The sequence below is a fragment of the Sarcophilus harrisii genome, chromosome X (assembly GCF_902635505.1).
Source record: "Sarcophilus harrisii chromosome X, mSarHar1.11, whole genome shotgun sequence".
Lineage (NCBI taxonomy): Eukaryota > Metazoa > Chordata > Mammalia > Dasyuromorphia > Dasyuridae > Sarcophilus > Sarcophilus harrisii.
The window spans coordinates 57,680,096-57,695,603 of record NC_045432.1 but is presented as its reverse complement, the minus strand read 5'-3'; the positions used below and the strand labels follow the sequence as shown (position 1 = coordinate 57,695,603).

Sequence of the window (15,508 nt, the reverse complement as noted above, 5' to 3'; positions counted from 1 at the left end):
AGCAAATGAATAACACAAGTGTAAATCAAACCAAGTTTGGGAAGTAAATGTAATGTGCCATTTATATAATTATGCTATGTGGAGAAGGGTTATCTGTTGGTTAATCTATTATAAATGGTAAAATTAATTATTTAGAGCCATTAGGCACTCAGGCCCGTTCCCCCGCTTACGTTCCCCACATCTGACTTCTAATGAAGTCAATGGGGATTTTGTCCAAATTCCAGGGGAGAGTTTTTTCTAAGTACTTTTCCAAAGACATTACACACATTTAATTGGTGGCATTTGAAATAACAAGCATTTGATCCATTAAGTAGCTGACACATTGCTGCATGTTTCACAGTGCTTTTATTTCAGAACTCATTTTAATCTAATAACAGAGTCTCAACACAATTCACAGAAAAGCATAAAACACATCTAACCAAACAAGGGGTAAGTGCTATTAGATAAGAATATGCTTACAATGGTAGAAATTAGGTGCTTTTTTTAAATTGGGGTGATTTTTTTCACCACAAAAATGACAGTTTTTGTATTACAACTTCTGTCAACAATGAAATAATACTTCCCAAAACAGAACATGCAATTTCTACTGAGATACAATAATCAGAAAATAGTAAAAGGACCATTCAAATTTTGATTATCATAAAGAGTAAAATAAAAATAACTAAATATCTTAGCCATCAGATTCTAAACATTTCATAATCACCTCACAGAAGCTCTCTCTGGGATATCCACACAACTTTCTTTCACTTAAAGAATCATGGCAAACACTTGAAAACATTTCAAAATGATTGTAGTAAAAATGAAAAATTTGGCAAAATAAACTACAGGATAAAGACACCGAAAAACCCTTATAAAGCTATATGAATGCATTGTTTTTAAACTATATGAATGCACTGCTCTTAAAACTATATGAATGCACTGCTCTTAAAACTATATGAATGCACTGCTCTCACCAACTGTTGTATATCATGTGAAAACACAGGTCTTCCTGATGGAACAATACAGAAAATCACAGGTCATCAGCAAATTCACTGAGATTTCTGGGTAACTGATGTTTCTATCCCTTTTTATTCCATATAAACTATTCCTCACGCAGTAATTGTAACTCCTGCTTCCTGTATTTTCTTTAAGGTTAAACGACCTTAATCATCTCACTTCTTTATGTTGCTAGACCCTTTGGTGTCTAAGACTAAATAGACCACGAGGAGCAGCGCTGGTCACTTGTATAGTATCTTTGTGATCCATCTTTATTAATGTATGATGTGTGGATGGACTGTTTCAGCTACAGGGACTAAATCTCTGCCCCTTTTGCATCAAAAGATGTCCAACCTGTTTAAATTTTGTTCTCTTTTCTTAGCATATTTTATGTAGTTGTATCTCTTTAACGTTTAGCCTTTTGACACGACATGAAAGAGAAATAATGTGGTGTCTCAATCACAAAAACAATTAAGGCTGCAACCACACAGGGCAGCTGTCCTAAATCGGAAACAGATATTCAGATTGAATTGGGTCACTTTGTCTTATCTAGATGAAGCTGAAACTTCCAGGTACTAGGATGCCCTCCCACAAACAGGCTGGGCTGTCCAGAGCCAATTCAAACTTTGTTTCACTTCACTTTGGCATCCCATCACAGGCAAAAAGCAAGCGTGTTTTATCGGATGCACTTGACATTTTTTTAAAGAGGAGCAGCAAATTTTTTTTTTATTTTATTATTTATTTATTAATTTTTTTTAACAATTCTGAGCTCTCTGTGTCACTTTTAGCTGTAGTGTTAGTCATCTGTCAACTGGCATACCAAGCTGTATCAACTACGTGCAAGTCAAGCCTGAAAATGTGGCCAGCAAACAAGTATAGCTCCTCCCCGGTTTTAGCAGGCTGAGGCAGAGCAAATTTAAGCAATGACAGAATATGGGCAATCTGAAGGCTCTCCTTTTGAAATATGTTGAACCCAAATTAGCCCCCAAATGGACTACTGTTATTTGTAAAGGTATATTCGTTTTAAAAATAGTTTCATTCTGTGGGAAAGATTTTTGCAAAAATATTTTGTGAATTTTGACGTATACATCACAATTTTAATTCTAAACTAAATTTGGTTTTTAAAAATGTTTTGATCATTTAAAAAATAATTTTCTGAAATTTGCTTAAGATGCCAGCCCATTAACTCTTTCAACCCCTTCCCCTCAAAGTGCAATTTCACACCAATCTCAACTCTGGCATCTTTTGATTGAGCATTCAAATTAAGAGATTTTCCTCCTTTAAAATGCCTAGAATTACTGCTTTATTCAGATTGAAAAGTACACGTTCATCTTCGGAATTAGAGTGTGTGAATTGTTAAGGCTACTGTCCAACAAGGGAAATTCTGAACAATCTGACCCCTCTTAAAACTGGATTCTCCACCTATAACTGTGTGGAAATCTCCTTCATTGAATCAGACTGCCCTGCTTGTAATCAAAATCCTGCTTGGCCCTAGGCAAGGATTGATGGTTAGTAGGCTAAGCATTAAGCTTGATATAGATTTCTTTTAATTTTTTAAAGACACTGAGTGGGAATAAATGGAATTTCTCCACTCGGGGAGTGGAATCATTAATGTTGGCAGGTAGTAGGAAAGGTAAGAGTTCCTCATGCTATGAGAAGTAAAAATTATGACTGTTCAGTCTTAGGGCAAATAAGTGTCAAAAAGGAGGAAATATAAAGATTATCTTAAAGATTTGGAAATTTCTTTAGAGGTATTCTCATCAACTCAGTAAATATGTGTTGACTTTCATGGCTATGATGTACTAAATTAAAGACATGCTTTTAGGTTTCAAAAAATCAAAAAACTTCTCAGGCTCAGCTTCTGTTTTGGTTATCCGTATTATTTACCCAAAAGATGATCATGTTTTTCACACTGGATAAAGATGGACTTAGGCACTAAGGATAGTGGATAAAGATGGACTTAGGCATTTAAAAAGAATGAAATCTGACCATCAAAAGAGTTATGATTTTTCACAATCTCATATTTAAAGGGCTTTTGCTGTCATTGAGATAAAATAACTCCAACGTAAAAGAGATCTGGAGGAAACAGGTAGGGCTTACTCCATGAATTATCATTGCTTTTTGAAGTCTTATTTTTATAGTAGAAATCATTGCCTTAGAGTTTTGGCTGTATGTGGGTCATAGGACTTATTTAATCCCTGTGGAAATGAAGAAGAGCATTCACGATAGCTCACCTATATTACTTGATGCTCCTTCAAAGTACATACAAACACAGGGTGTTTTTCTTTGTTTCTAACACTTAATAGACCCATGAAATACTACACTGAACAGAACAACTCCTTGACAAAAAATGACTTCATACGTTTTATATCTTGTCCTTCCCTGTGTGCTTGTATGTGAGTGTGTGGTTTTGATATGTATCATGAATTAAATTGTGGTAAGTAGTGTATCAGGATAAATTCTAGTTAGTCCCTTTCCTCAAGTCACCAAACTCACATAAGATTTTTTTTTGTCAGAGAGCATTTGAGAGCAATGCTGCCCACCTGCTCTAGCTCTTGTTCCATGTTTTAAAATGAACTCAGGTTACTTCTTAACCAAAAAACTTAAATCTTTTTTTATCCCAATTTTCTCCGCTATGGACAGTTAACATATTAGTTAAGGAAAGGCTTTTACATACAAGTAATAAATTCCACCCCACCTCGGACACACACACACACACACATACAACTCTTCCAGATGACGATAGGTTTGAAAGTCATAAAATATAAAAACATCCTGGTACCAAGAACCCTATGTTCATGGGTTACTAACATTGTTTCATCAGGTGAAATTCTAGTACTAAACCAAGATGTTCTTTCAGATGGGTTTTCTGACAAGTCAATCTAACATAGTAAGCTTCAGCCTAGAATACATGCAAAGATGGTCATGGGTTGGGAAATCCCATTTCCCATGATGGAATGAATTCTGTCCAATATTGAGCCACAGTCTAGAATCGGTACTCCTGCAGGAGATCTGAAAGTCACTATTCAACTGTCTGAGTGAGAAATGTCCCAACTAATTTCTCACTGATCTGAAATAATAAGGCTTCCCAAAGCACTAGTTTACTCTGTATGAATTGCTTATGCAGTAGGAGATTCTAATGTTCAACATATAACATTTTAGGCAGATGGTTGGGCAGAAACCTGAAAAAAAAACCAAGACCATTCATAATCCCCATTTAAAGACTGTCTCTCCATTAGTACCTTCTTTGTTTCGGGTGAGGGTTTCCACTTGACAGAAACTATGGAAATGTCAGTAAATTTTGTCCTCCAATGGAAAAGCACATTGCTGCCATCAAAGTCTCATAGAGAAGTTAATTTGCCAGGAGTAATCGAGGTCCCAGTGACAACATCTTCAGCAGAAGATCTTGGGGATTCTTCTTTGTAGGCTATAAGAAATTCGCATTAAGAAACAGATAGATTCTTGACAGTTAGGTATACTCAAATACTTTCAAATAGCTAGGGTTCAAAGTGAAGTGCTACTTGCAGATAACATCTCCCCCCCCCACCCGACTGAGGCAATCAGGGTTAAGTGACTTGCCCAGGGTCACACAGCTAGGAAGTGTTAAGTGTCTGAGGCCAGATTTGAACTCGGGTCCTCCTGACGTGTGTTAATTGTGTGATGGTATGAAAAATGTTAGATCTCAAAAATATTGTGTAGTTGAAAATTACAGATCTGTGTACTTTTGGGTCTGGTACTAATAGAAAACAAAACCTTATTGAAATACTTAATAGTTTAAAAATGAATATAAGATTTGTAAAAAAAAAAAAAAAAGCAGCAGCATAATGAGTTTAACTGTATAACACAATGTAAAATGGAGAACTCAGAATGCAAATCAGAAACCAAAAAAAAAATCTTGAAGTCTTCCACCAGTGTTACATACGTTCACCCTGGAGGATACATATCCTTCAACTTCTCTGCATCTTTCCCCAGACAGAATGTTGTTCACAGGTGAATTAAGTATGTGAAGAGGAGGAAAAAAAAACAAAAAACAAAAAACGTTATATCTCATAGGCGGATTTGCAAAAGACATATCTGATCATCAGAGAATCCATCCTTTAGCAGGTTTACTTGCAGAATAAATTTCAGCGTTCAAGGGTAAACTGACACAGGGAGGTGGCTCAAGTGGCATGTGGGAAACTGATCTTTGGTAAAGACAAAAAAGAAACTGAAAATACTTCACTGCCTGTTCATGAGGCCATCTGCTCCTAACCCATACACATCTCTATCTCTAAGGAAACTAAATGCCACTATGAAAATTTTCAAAATGCCATAACCCTGTCTGGTCTCATTCCCTTTTTGCCACTTAGCTTATGCTTTAGTTGGACAATTATTTACAGAACGCTTCTGCATGTGGAATTTGTCATTTTTCATTGAGTGAGGAAACCCAAATCACCTGCACAAGTACTCATCATATCTTTTGTGCAGATGATTTTTTTATCTTTCCAGCCACATAGACTCGCAAAAGAATTTTGTCAACTCAATGATAAACAGAAATCTCATTTGTAAGATAATGATGAACAGCCTGATTTCTCAAAAAAAGAACTTTTGGACTATGTAAGGTAACATTTTTGTGTTTGACCGTATATTTGATTCAAAGAAGATCCATGCTTGCTGCAGCTATCATCTTAATATCTTCTGAATCTGGGATCTCTGAAATTAGGTAGTTCTATTTGTCAAATACTTGAACATTTTCTTGACGTGGTAAATGAAAGGTTGAAGTGATACACGTGGTTCTGGTAGTGTTTATTTAGGAAACTTCGTGGCACCTGGCATCACTGCACATCTGTATTTGGGAACTAGTCTTTTCTTCTTTTCCATCAGAGATGAAAATACTTCTGATTCTTTTCTTAGGAACATTCAAAAGTCATTATAAATGGTAAAGTCACAGTTTTTTTGTTTTGTAATTTGGTTTCTTTATTCTTGGCTGTCTTTATGGATGATGAATGGTATAAACTGGGACTGATAGGAAATAACTGGTAAGCTGAAAAAAAAAAGATCCTGAAATCAATGGGATTTGAAAACTTGCTTTCAGGAAGTCTTTATTTCAGCTGATTCTCTGCTCTAATCTCACTTAACCCAAACCACCCTGCATTTGAATATGCAGTGGGTATGACTGATAGATGAATGGATGTCCATGAGCCATGTAGTAATTGTTGAAATTTGTATCGGTAACATAGGGAGCAGGCTGGTAATAGCAGGTCACGTTGGCTGTGTTGGGAATGATGTTTTGTTCTCCGAGCACTTTCAGAGCCATGATGGTGATCATATTCAGGGTCTGTCTTCTTTCGTGTCCCATGAGGCAGACGGTGCTTTCGTTGACAACACCACGCAAGGTCATCAGGTAGTCATACTTGCTGTTATCTTCGCCTATGAAATGGTTATGCAGGTAGGACTCGATCTTCTTTTGTTGATCTGCAACATCAGGAAAATCGATGAAGAATCTGGAACACATGTAACGTTCCAGAGTTTTGATTTCGGTCTCACATACTGGCTTGAAGTCACGGACGAGTAGGTTGCTGTACTTGAGAAGGCCTCCACCTCTAATTTCTTCAGGATTTTTGGTGGAAATGAGCTTGCGGAGCAGATGATCCAGTGCTTCTTCGAAGTCTCCATACATGCTTTCGGCCACAATCACAGGGGAGGATTCTTCGGTCAACACATAATCAGCATCTCTGTAGACATCCAGAAGGTTGCTCAGGATTATCTGAAAGGAATCGACGCTAAATTCAAATTGACGTCTGAGTGAATAAACAAACTTGAATTCCATATTCTTCCCAGTGTTGTTTGACAGAGAAATGAGACTCCAGCGATCATGTTCAGTGGAAACTTTCACCATCTTCTCAACATAAGCATCTTTCATGATCTGGACTGTGAGCTTTTCTTTACTGACGCCTTTTGGTAGGAAATCTTGCAGGCAATTCAGAACAACTTCCTTGACAACGTGAAATTCATGCTCGCCTAGATACGCGATACGAAAAATGATGTCGATATCTTTGTAAGTGGTTCCACACTGCCTTGCGAGGATGTGGCTAGCTGTTGAGCCATTCAGACGGATATCTTTGATGACAATTGATTTTTTCTGGAGCTCATTTTGTACCACAAGGATGAAATCCTTTGTCTTCACATCCAGTGTTGGGAAATTTCCTCTTCCATGAATCGGTATTGCTTCATTTAGCACATCATCTAGTATTTTAACTTGATCCCAGCTGAGATAGCTGAATCTGTTCTCTAAGCTTTCAGCCATTGTTGTGTCTGTAGGGTAACTAGAGATTTAAAAAAATTTTAAAAACAGGTTAGATTTAAGTAAGTAGCATCACATTAAAAACTTGAAATATAGAGAATTAACTCTAATTTAAAATAAATCAAGCCATTCTCCAATTGATAAATGGTCAAAGGATATGAACAGACAATTCTCAGATGAGGAAATTGAAACTACTTCTAGCCACATGAAAAGATTCTCCAAATCATTATTAATCAGAGAAATGGAAATTAAGACAACTCTGAGATACCCCTACACACCTGTCAGATTGGCTAGAATGACAGGGAAAGCTAATGTGAAATGTTGGAGGGGATGTGGGAAAACAGGGACACTGATGCATTGTTGGTAGAATTGTAAATACATCCTGTCATTCTGGAGAGCAATTTGGAACTATGCTCAAAAAGTTATCAAACTGTGCATACCCTTTGATCCAGCAGTGCTACTACTGGGCTTATATCCCAAAGAGATCATAAAGAAGGGAAAGGAACCTGTATGTGCACGAATGTTTGTGGCAGCCCTCTTTGTAGTGGCCAGAAACTGGAAACTGAGTGGATGCCCATCAACTGGAGAATGGCTGAATAAACTGTGGTATATGAATGTTATGGAATATTATTGTTCTGTAAGAAATGACCAACAAGATGATTTCAGAAAGGCCTGAAGAGACTTACAGGAACTGATGCTGAGTATTATATACTTCAACAACAAGACTATATGATGATCAATTCTGATGGACGTGGCCCTCTTCAACAATGAGATGAACCAAATCAGTTCCAATAGAACAGTAATGAACTGAACCAGCCACACCCAGGGAAAGAACTCTGGGAGATGACTATGAACCACTACATAGAATTCCCAATCCCTCTAGTTTTTGTCCACCTGCATTTTAATTTCCTTCATGGGCTAACTGTACACTATTTCAGAGTCTGATTCTTTTTGTGCAGCAAAATAACTGTATGGACATATATATACATATATTGTACTTAACATATACTTTAACATATTTAACATGTATTGGTCAACCTGGCATCGGGGGGAGGGGATGGGGGAAAAGAGGGGAAAAACTGGAACAAAAGGTTTTGCGATTGTCAATGCTGAAAAATTACCCATGCATATATCTTGTAAATAATAAGCTATAATAAAAAAAAACTTGAAGAAAAAAAGTAACTCCCATTACAGAAAGTAAGTGTTACTTTGAGGCAATAGGGATCTTAAATCTTAAAAGTATGATTTTAGACTTGAATAGTAGTCACAATGAACTTGTGAAAACCATTAAAATCCATTGATATATAGAAACAGCTAAATTTTCAAGACAATATTTGAATTCCAATAGATTTATAATTTATTGCTGATGGTTCTCCTTGCACTCTTTTCAACTGGATTGATAATTTAGTTTATTCCGATGATGGTGTTCATCTAATTTGTGATACAGTAATAAAACTTTGCATTCAGGGCCCTCAAGTATTTTACAAACATTAATTATTCAGAGAGTAATTCAATATAGTGACTCTACTAACGCTTGATTTCATAGGATAAAAAGTTCTAGGTAAAACAAAAGTTAAATCTCAGTAACAGAAAAAGCATAAGTATTTATACATAGGAATTTCAAGGATCCATCAGTTTGTAAGTACTCCCTACACAACCTTTCCGTGACTTGATCTTCAAGAGTTGCTATGACTAAAAATTCATCACTTGATGGCAGCCCTGGAAATGAGCTTATCGGAATTTAGGCTGGTCTCTGGTACAACACTCTCAGGGAGTCTGTATTCAAAACCTTTCTAGAAAACTCAGACCTTTCTGGAAGTGTGATACTCATACCATTGTTGTACTAAACATAGTAGGTATCCAATATATACCTGTTGTCTGAACAAATGATTTCTACCTATTTGATGATATCCTCCTGTATCATCACAGGATGATACATGAAGGAAAAAGGTGTATTGTAAAAACAGTGTACAAAAAGTTGACCAAATCTGTCAATGTCAAGGATTTTTTACTCTTATTAATAGTAGCAAGTTTGAATAACTTAAAATGAAATACTAATATGTAGAATTTAGAGAATAGTCTTACTACAAAGAACTCAAATGACTTTCACAAAAGCTAATCTTATTTATCTTTCCAACATCTATAAGATAGCTAGAAAAATGACCTCCATTTTATGGAAAATGAAAATGAGGGACAAAAATTTTTAGACCCTTACAGTTATCAAAATGACAAAAAAGGCAACACAAATACCAGCTACCTAAGCATTCAAAATGCTCCCTGCAGATGTGCAAGATGATCTCATGGAATTTCACAGGGGAGGGGAGGGGGGAGTATGCAATTAAATTTGTGTTATGTGTATGAACACCATGGATGCAATTAAATATAATTATACAATTAGGTAATTAGGTACAATTACAGTGATTACATGAATCTTCAAAGACTCTATTAAGCAGCCTGTGCCAAATAAGTCTACAAAAGTAAATAAAATGTACAGTTAAGCATGGATTCTGAAAATTCAAACCACCGATTTGCCACTGGCTACCAAAAGCTTCCTTCTGTCTTAAAGACACACCGTGGGGCTGAGGCACTTTTAACTCGGGGCCTGGTTCACTCTTCTTCTGACTATGTATCCAAATGATATGGAATTTAAATGAAGGTCATGAAAATGGTTATTTGGGCTGTTTAGGAAGATAGAAAAATCTGGCCATGTTCAAGACTGTTGTCCTTTGCTGAATTTGAAGTCAGAGAACATAAATTTGAATCCTGGTTCTGCTGTTTATTACCTGGATGACTTAGGCAAATGACTCACTCTATCTTTCTGGGTTTCATTTTCTCGTTTGTAACTAATGTATAAGATCCCTTTGAATTCTACATCTACGATCCTATCGCTGAACAAATATAGTATTTGAAACTAGGACATCTTTTAAGATCCTAAGTATTTTACAGATATGGAATTTATTAATGATGGTACAATATTTGTTAGAATTGAACACAGATACAGAGATCCATTCTCTAAAGTGTCTCAAGATAATTTTAGAATGAGAAACCTTCCATTCTCTCTCTGTGTCTCTCTTCTTTCCTCTCTTTTATATATATGTACTTATTTATAAGTTGTCTCCCTCATTAAAATGTAAATTCCTTGAAGGCAAAGGCTTTGTGTCCTTTGTGAGGATCAATGAATTTATTGAATAAAAGGTTCCGATATGTAAACCAAAAACATATTAATTGATTAGATAGCAAAAGATTCCAAAAAGATAGTTTTTTAAAAATGTTATTTCCTAGGTAATTGGCAGAAAGTGTAAAACAAAAATTGTAGAGATAATTTGCACATTTTGCTTATCCACGGTTCCTGGATTTGCTATACAAGCAAAATCCATACATTTCTTAAACTATAATTTTGTCTTAATATGCACATGGATTTTGTTCAATAAACCATCACCCTGAAAACTGAAACGCAGATATTTTCTAAGCCATGTGAGCAGAAAAAAGGATGAAAATGCTTTAGTAGTTTGTAGCTAAATTCCATTAATCTTCTCAAAGGTCATAAACGTCGCTCACTTTAAAAAACAAACAAACCTTCCATCCTAACTCATGGATCAATTTTGTTATCTCTTGGAAACTTTCAATTAAAAATCAGTTAAAAACAAGAAGCAAGTTTATAAACTCAAAAAGTAAATTAACTTCCAGAAATAATAGAGTAAAAATAACAGCATTAAGGGAATTGAAAAGCAGAATGTCCAGATTTTCTAAAATGTTTTTAAACTTTCTTGCTCAGAACATACATTCAAATATATGGTAGTAAGTACTATTTCAACTGGATAATTACAAGGACTAGCTTCTCTCCTCAATAAGCAATGATCCTATAGCAGAAACTATTTTTTCAATAAAACAATTCATACTGTTATTAAATTGGGTCCTAGACATGGAAAAACTGATGTTGCAAATTCATTTTTTGTTCTAAAAGAGTTTTGGGCCAAGAGGAAAGCAGATGTAGAGGAAGGCCTGATTACTTCTCTAAATCTCGAATCCTGACTGCTCCAGAAAACTGCCCCACTGTCATTTTCACGCTCTTTTCATCTTCAATGTCCCCATCTGCAGGGTCCTTCCCTGTTGCTTATAAACATGCTCATGTCTCCTCAGTCACGTACCTCCAGCTGTCTCTTGGCCATCTCAAAGTGCAACTATTCTGACATTCCACCTCATACCCACCACAGTTCCAAAGATGTTAAAAGACAAAAGTATGAGTAGTTTTCTGGAGAGTACTTTATGCCTGCTTCTTCTTGTCACCCTTAAGAAAACTACTCAACAATATGATAAAAAGGTTCATGTAATTTTAATGACACCCATATTTCATTATGGAGAATAAACTGATTTAATTTTAATTTTAAAAATCTTTTATAGGGCCATTTATTTTTTTACCTTGAAAGGTAGCACGAAAGAGACATTACAATTCTGCCATGATCCCAAATCCTTTTTATTGGAGAAAAATAGAAATCAGTGCAAGTTTAGTTTTTAGTTCTTTACACTCCTCCACATAGTTATCATGAGGCTCTATTCACTAAGCCCGTCGTAATTATCAGGAATGAAATTTAAAGAGAACAAACTACATTTCAGCTACCAACTCTGAAAATATTTCCAATAAATTACTGCAGAGGTTGAGATTTTCTGACTCAGACAATTCCCAAATGGGACAACTCCTACCATCGCACTGCCCCCTCACGTATTGTGAAGTATAAGCTCACAGGTTTCAGTTTGGATGAGGTGTTAAATAAAAGAAAACTTCAAGCATCTCAAATTCATCATGTTATCATTCTATCGCCTAGTTAGTTTAGAGAGAAGCAACCTGCCACAGCCTGAGGATGGGAATGAGATTTGAGTTTTAAACACTTTTACTAACTAGCTGTAGCGCTTGTGACAAATCATTTACCCTGTGTCTCAGTTTCTTTATCTGTAAAATTGGGTTCTATTTTTTGAAATACAAGCTTCTATGCACCAGGAGAAAAGGCACTTAGAGAGATCTTTGTAACCTCTATCATGCCCCCACTCTATGTCAGAACGTGAACAAAGTTGGCAACCCTGCAATCTCAGGCCCAGTAAACCTTTGTAATAGTGACTTGTTTCTCCAGATTGTTCTCTTCAGAACAAATTGTACAACTAAAAAAGCTTTAATGTATGGGTGGAAAACTTAACAGTTTTAAATATGTGGTTCTTAGGCTTATGTAGTGCTCACATAAATAAAAGAGTTAATTAAATGGACTGAGAAAAACACATACTGTAGCCAGGTGATATGTACTGGTATTAATTAAACATTAGTACCCTACTTGAAATACAAACTGCCTTTTATATGCCTTGATTGAAAGTAACACAAGTAAATGTAATTAGTCACTTTTTAAACACTACTACATCAAATCTAAATTATTTGAATTGAATTTCGAAATCTTAAAAAATAAGACCTTATCGTACTTAGCTAATCTATTCTTTGATCCTCAATCCACATCCATCCTTCCGTCCAACAAAATTAAGCAATCATTAAATATGCTGTGCTAGAAACCAAGCTATTCGTGCTAAGAATTATGTTGGCATTATGTTTTTGTGGCAGAATAAAAAGTATAAGATATAACTGTCTCTTCCCTCAAGTAGCTCACAATCAAGTAGATAAAGGGAATAAACATGAAATTATTAGAGAATGCTGAAATGTTATGTTTATGTATTTCAATTTATATGAGTTCAAAGAGGGAGTGGATAATTGTTCTACATTCTTCTTTTGTGGGAGAGGAGGGAGGACAAAAATGGCTACATAGAACTGAAAATAATATATATCCCCGGCTTTACATGCACTGCAATCACCAGGCACTTTACTCGACACTCGTCAACTTGAGTTGAATAATACTCATTCATACATCAAAAATCTGCACCTCAGTAAAGTAGTGTTTCCCCTTGGGATGGGAATAACAACAGCACACGTTTTTGTGTCCTAATCAGAAACACTTCAAAGATATATCCTCCATAGCCAGCTGTTCTTTCATTAGGAGGAGATGTGGCTATCTCTGGCCTCTACTTGCATATTTTTGTTTTGTTTTTTAATTTTCCTAGGGGGTATGTCTGTTCTGAACTTCTGTCGCCTAATATCAACACAAAATAGAAGAGTCTCTAAGAGCCTCATTTCTTGATTTTTATACTTAGGGAAGCCCACTTGTGGAGCATTTCTCATTGTGGCTGCATCTCTATTTTTGACTCTGGTGTTTTAATTGCTGAAGAAACACGGTCTTATCTCTGGGCCCTCTGCTTCTGAATATTCACCTTGAGAGTCTTGGACATTTTGATAGTTTTTTTGGGAGAGGCAAAAAGGGAGGATGGCCTAGCTTCTGTCTGGTATCAGTCAGATATGTGGAGCCTCTGCCCCCTGCTCACATGGCCTTGAATCTTGTACATAACACATAGGTCTGGGGCGGGAGTGGGAAATACACAGGGAGGCTCCTTCAAAAATTCAAGAATGTGATAAAGCAAAAGTATCATAATCAGTGTCCAGTCCTAAGCACAATGGCTGTCGTATAGTAGTCTCTCGATAACTATTTGTTGACTGATTTTCTCTGTGTGTATACACACTCTTTAATATGAATATAGTCTTTATGCTTGAACTCTCCTCCACGGGAGTATGTTCTTTTATATCAATCACACAAATAATCACAACTTGTGGCAGATTTAACATTTACTTATTTGACTTATAATTTGCCTTCTGATGTGATTGCAAGCTTAGTATGAGCTGGCCATATGATATAGCAAGCAAGATGGTTCAAGTGACCTTAGGCTGCATTAAGAAGCATGGGGTCATGAGTTCAGAATGTCCCACTATTCCCTAGTCATGTCATGTCTAGAATCTTTTTATTGTATTTAGTTCCGGGTACCACATTTGAGGAAATGGGAGACAGTGTATAAGAAAGCGACCAGAGTGCTCAAAAGCCTCATATTAATGCCAAATGAGAATTGGCTGGGAACTGAGGCTTATACACTCTGAAAAATAAGAAATATAGGGAAGTCATCTCTTTCTTCAAGTATTTGAAAGGCAAATGTGTGGAACTTCTTAAATTTGTTCTGCTTGGTCACCGAGGAGTAGGACCAATAGATGAAAGTTACAAATTTTGACTTAACATATGGGGACAATCCTGAAAAATCAGGGTTATATATAATGAGAAAGGACTAACTTAGGAGGCAGAGGGCTCTGAGGTCATGAAGAAAAAGATTGGATGACCATTTATTGGCTATGTTAAAGATTAGATTCTTATTTACATAAAGGTTAGATTAGATGGCCTTTGAGATTTTTGAAATAAACTGAAATTCTGAGAAAAATTTTAGTCCCCCAAGTAGGGGGGAAAATCTGACTAGATCTAATTTTACCTTTAGGACTGCTTTTAAATCTTAAAAAATACAATATTGAAAGTAATCCTAATTATAGTCAATACTTAGTTATCTCATATATAGATAGTTACTTTTACAATGATCTCTGGTAGAATAAATAGTTCAGTTTTCTTTCGGTAGCCTCTTTTTGATTGTGTAGTTGCTATATGTGTCCTGGAAATGTTTATTGGCTGACTTGAGCTACAAATCCCAAAATATAACAGATATTACCCACAAAAAACTTACATTCTACGGATGAGATACACCATGTATAAAGATAAGCAAATACAAAGAAAATAACACTTCTCAGCTTTCTTGAGAAATCTAATCTCAATTTGCTACCCAGAACACAAAGACCAAGTTCTGGTAAATGAGTAAGAAAAGAAATACCAATTTGTTACATGTTTTCTTTTCTATTAACAATACTTGGCTTTCAGTTAGTGCTCTCAGCCCATTGGTGTGTGTTTCCTGAGCTAGTTGTGGATATGGAAATTTGTGGAAATGCAAAAATATTTTCAGAAAATATTTTATTTTTTTATTTTCAATTAAAGTCCTAATCCCAGAGCAAGAGCTCTTATTACAATGACTCTATGACCCTATGACATGAATCCCCAGAAAGTTAACAGTTTACACAAAGCAAAATAAATAAAATTACCTAACAAATTTCCCCTCAATATGACCACACACACAGACACACACACACACACACACACACACACACACACACACACACACATATTGCTGATTCTGTTTTCTGTCAATTATTTACCTCTGTAAGTCACCCTTTTCCTTTTCCTTCTTTAACACTGGCCATGATCCACATGGCTGCTGAAGTAAAACAATGATGATGTGAAA

At 35.8% G+C, this 15,508-nt stretch overlaps 1 protein-coding gene across 5 annotated transcripts in view; it reads right to left on the bottom strand.

Moving 5' to 3' along the window:
• Positions 1 to 326: 326 nt before the first annotated feature.
• The window catches only part of TENT5D (terminal nucleotidyltransferase 5D), a 75,179-nt gene continuing 59,997 nt past the window's right edge, over positions 327 to 15,508 (bottom strand). For all 5 annotated transcript variants that reach the window (XM_031945014.1, XM_031945015.1, XM_031945013.1 and 2 more), the window contains one exon: positions 327 to 7,280. In XM_031945014.1, the coding sequence (XP_031800874.1) occupies positions 6,089 to 7,261 (1,173 nt within the window). In that variant the 5' untranslated portion in view covers positions 7,262 to 7,280 and the 3' untranslated portion in view covers positions 327 to 6,088. The remainder of the gene's footprint in view (positions 7,281 to 15,508) is intronic.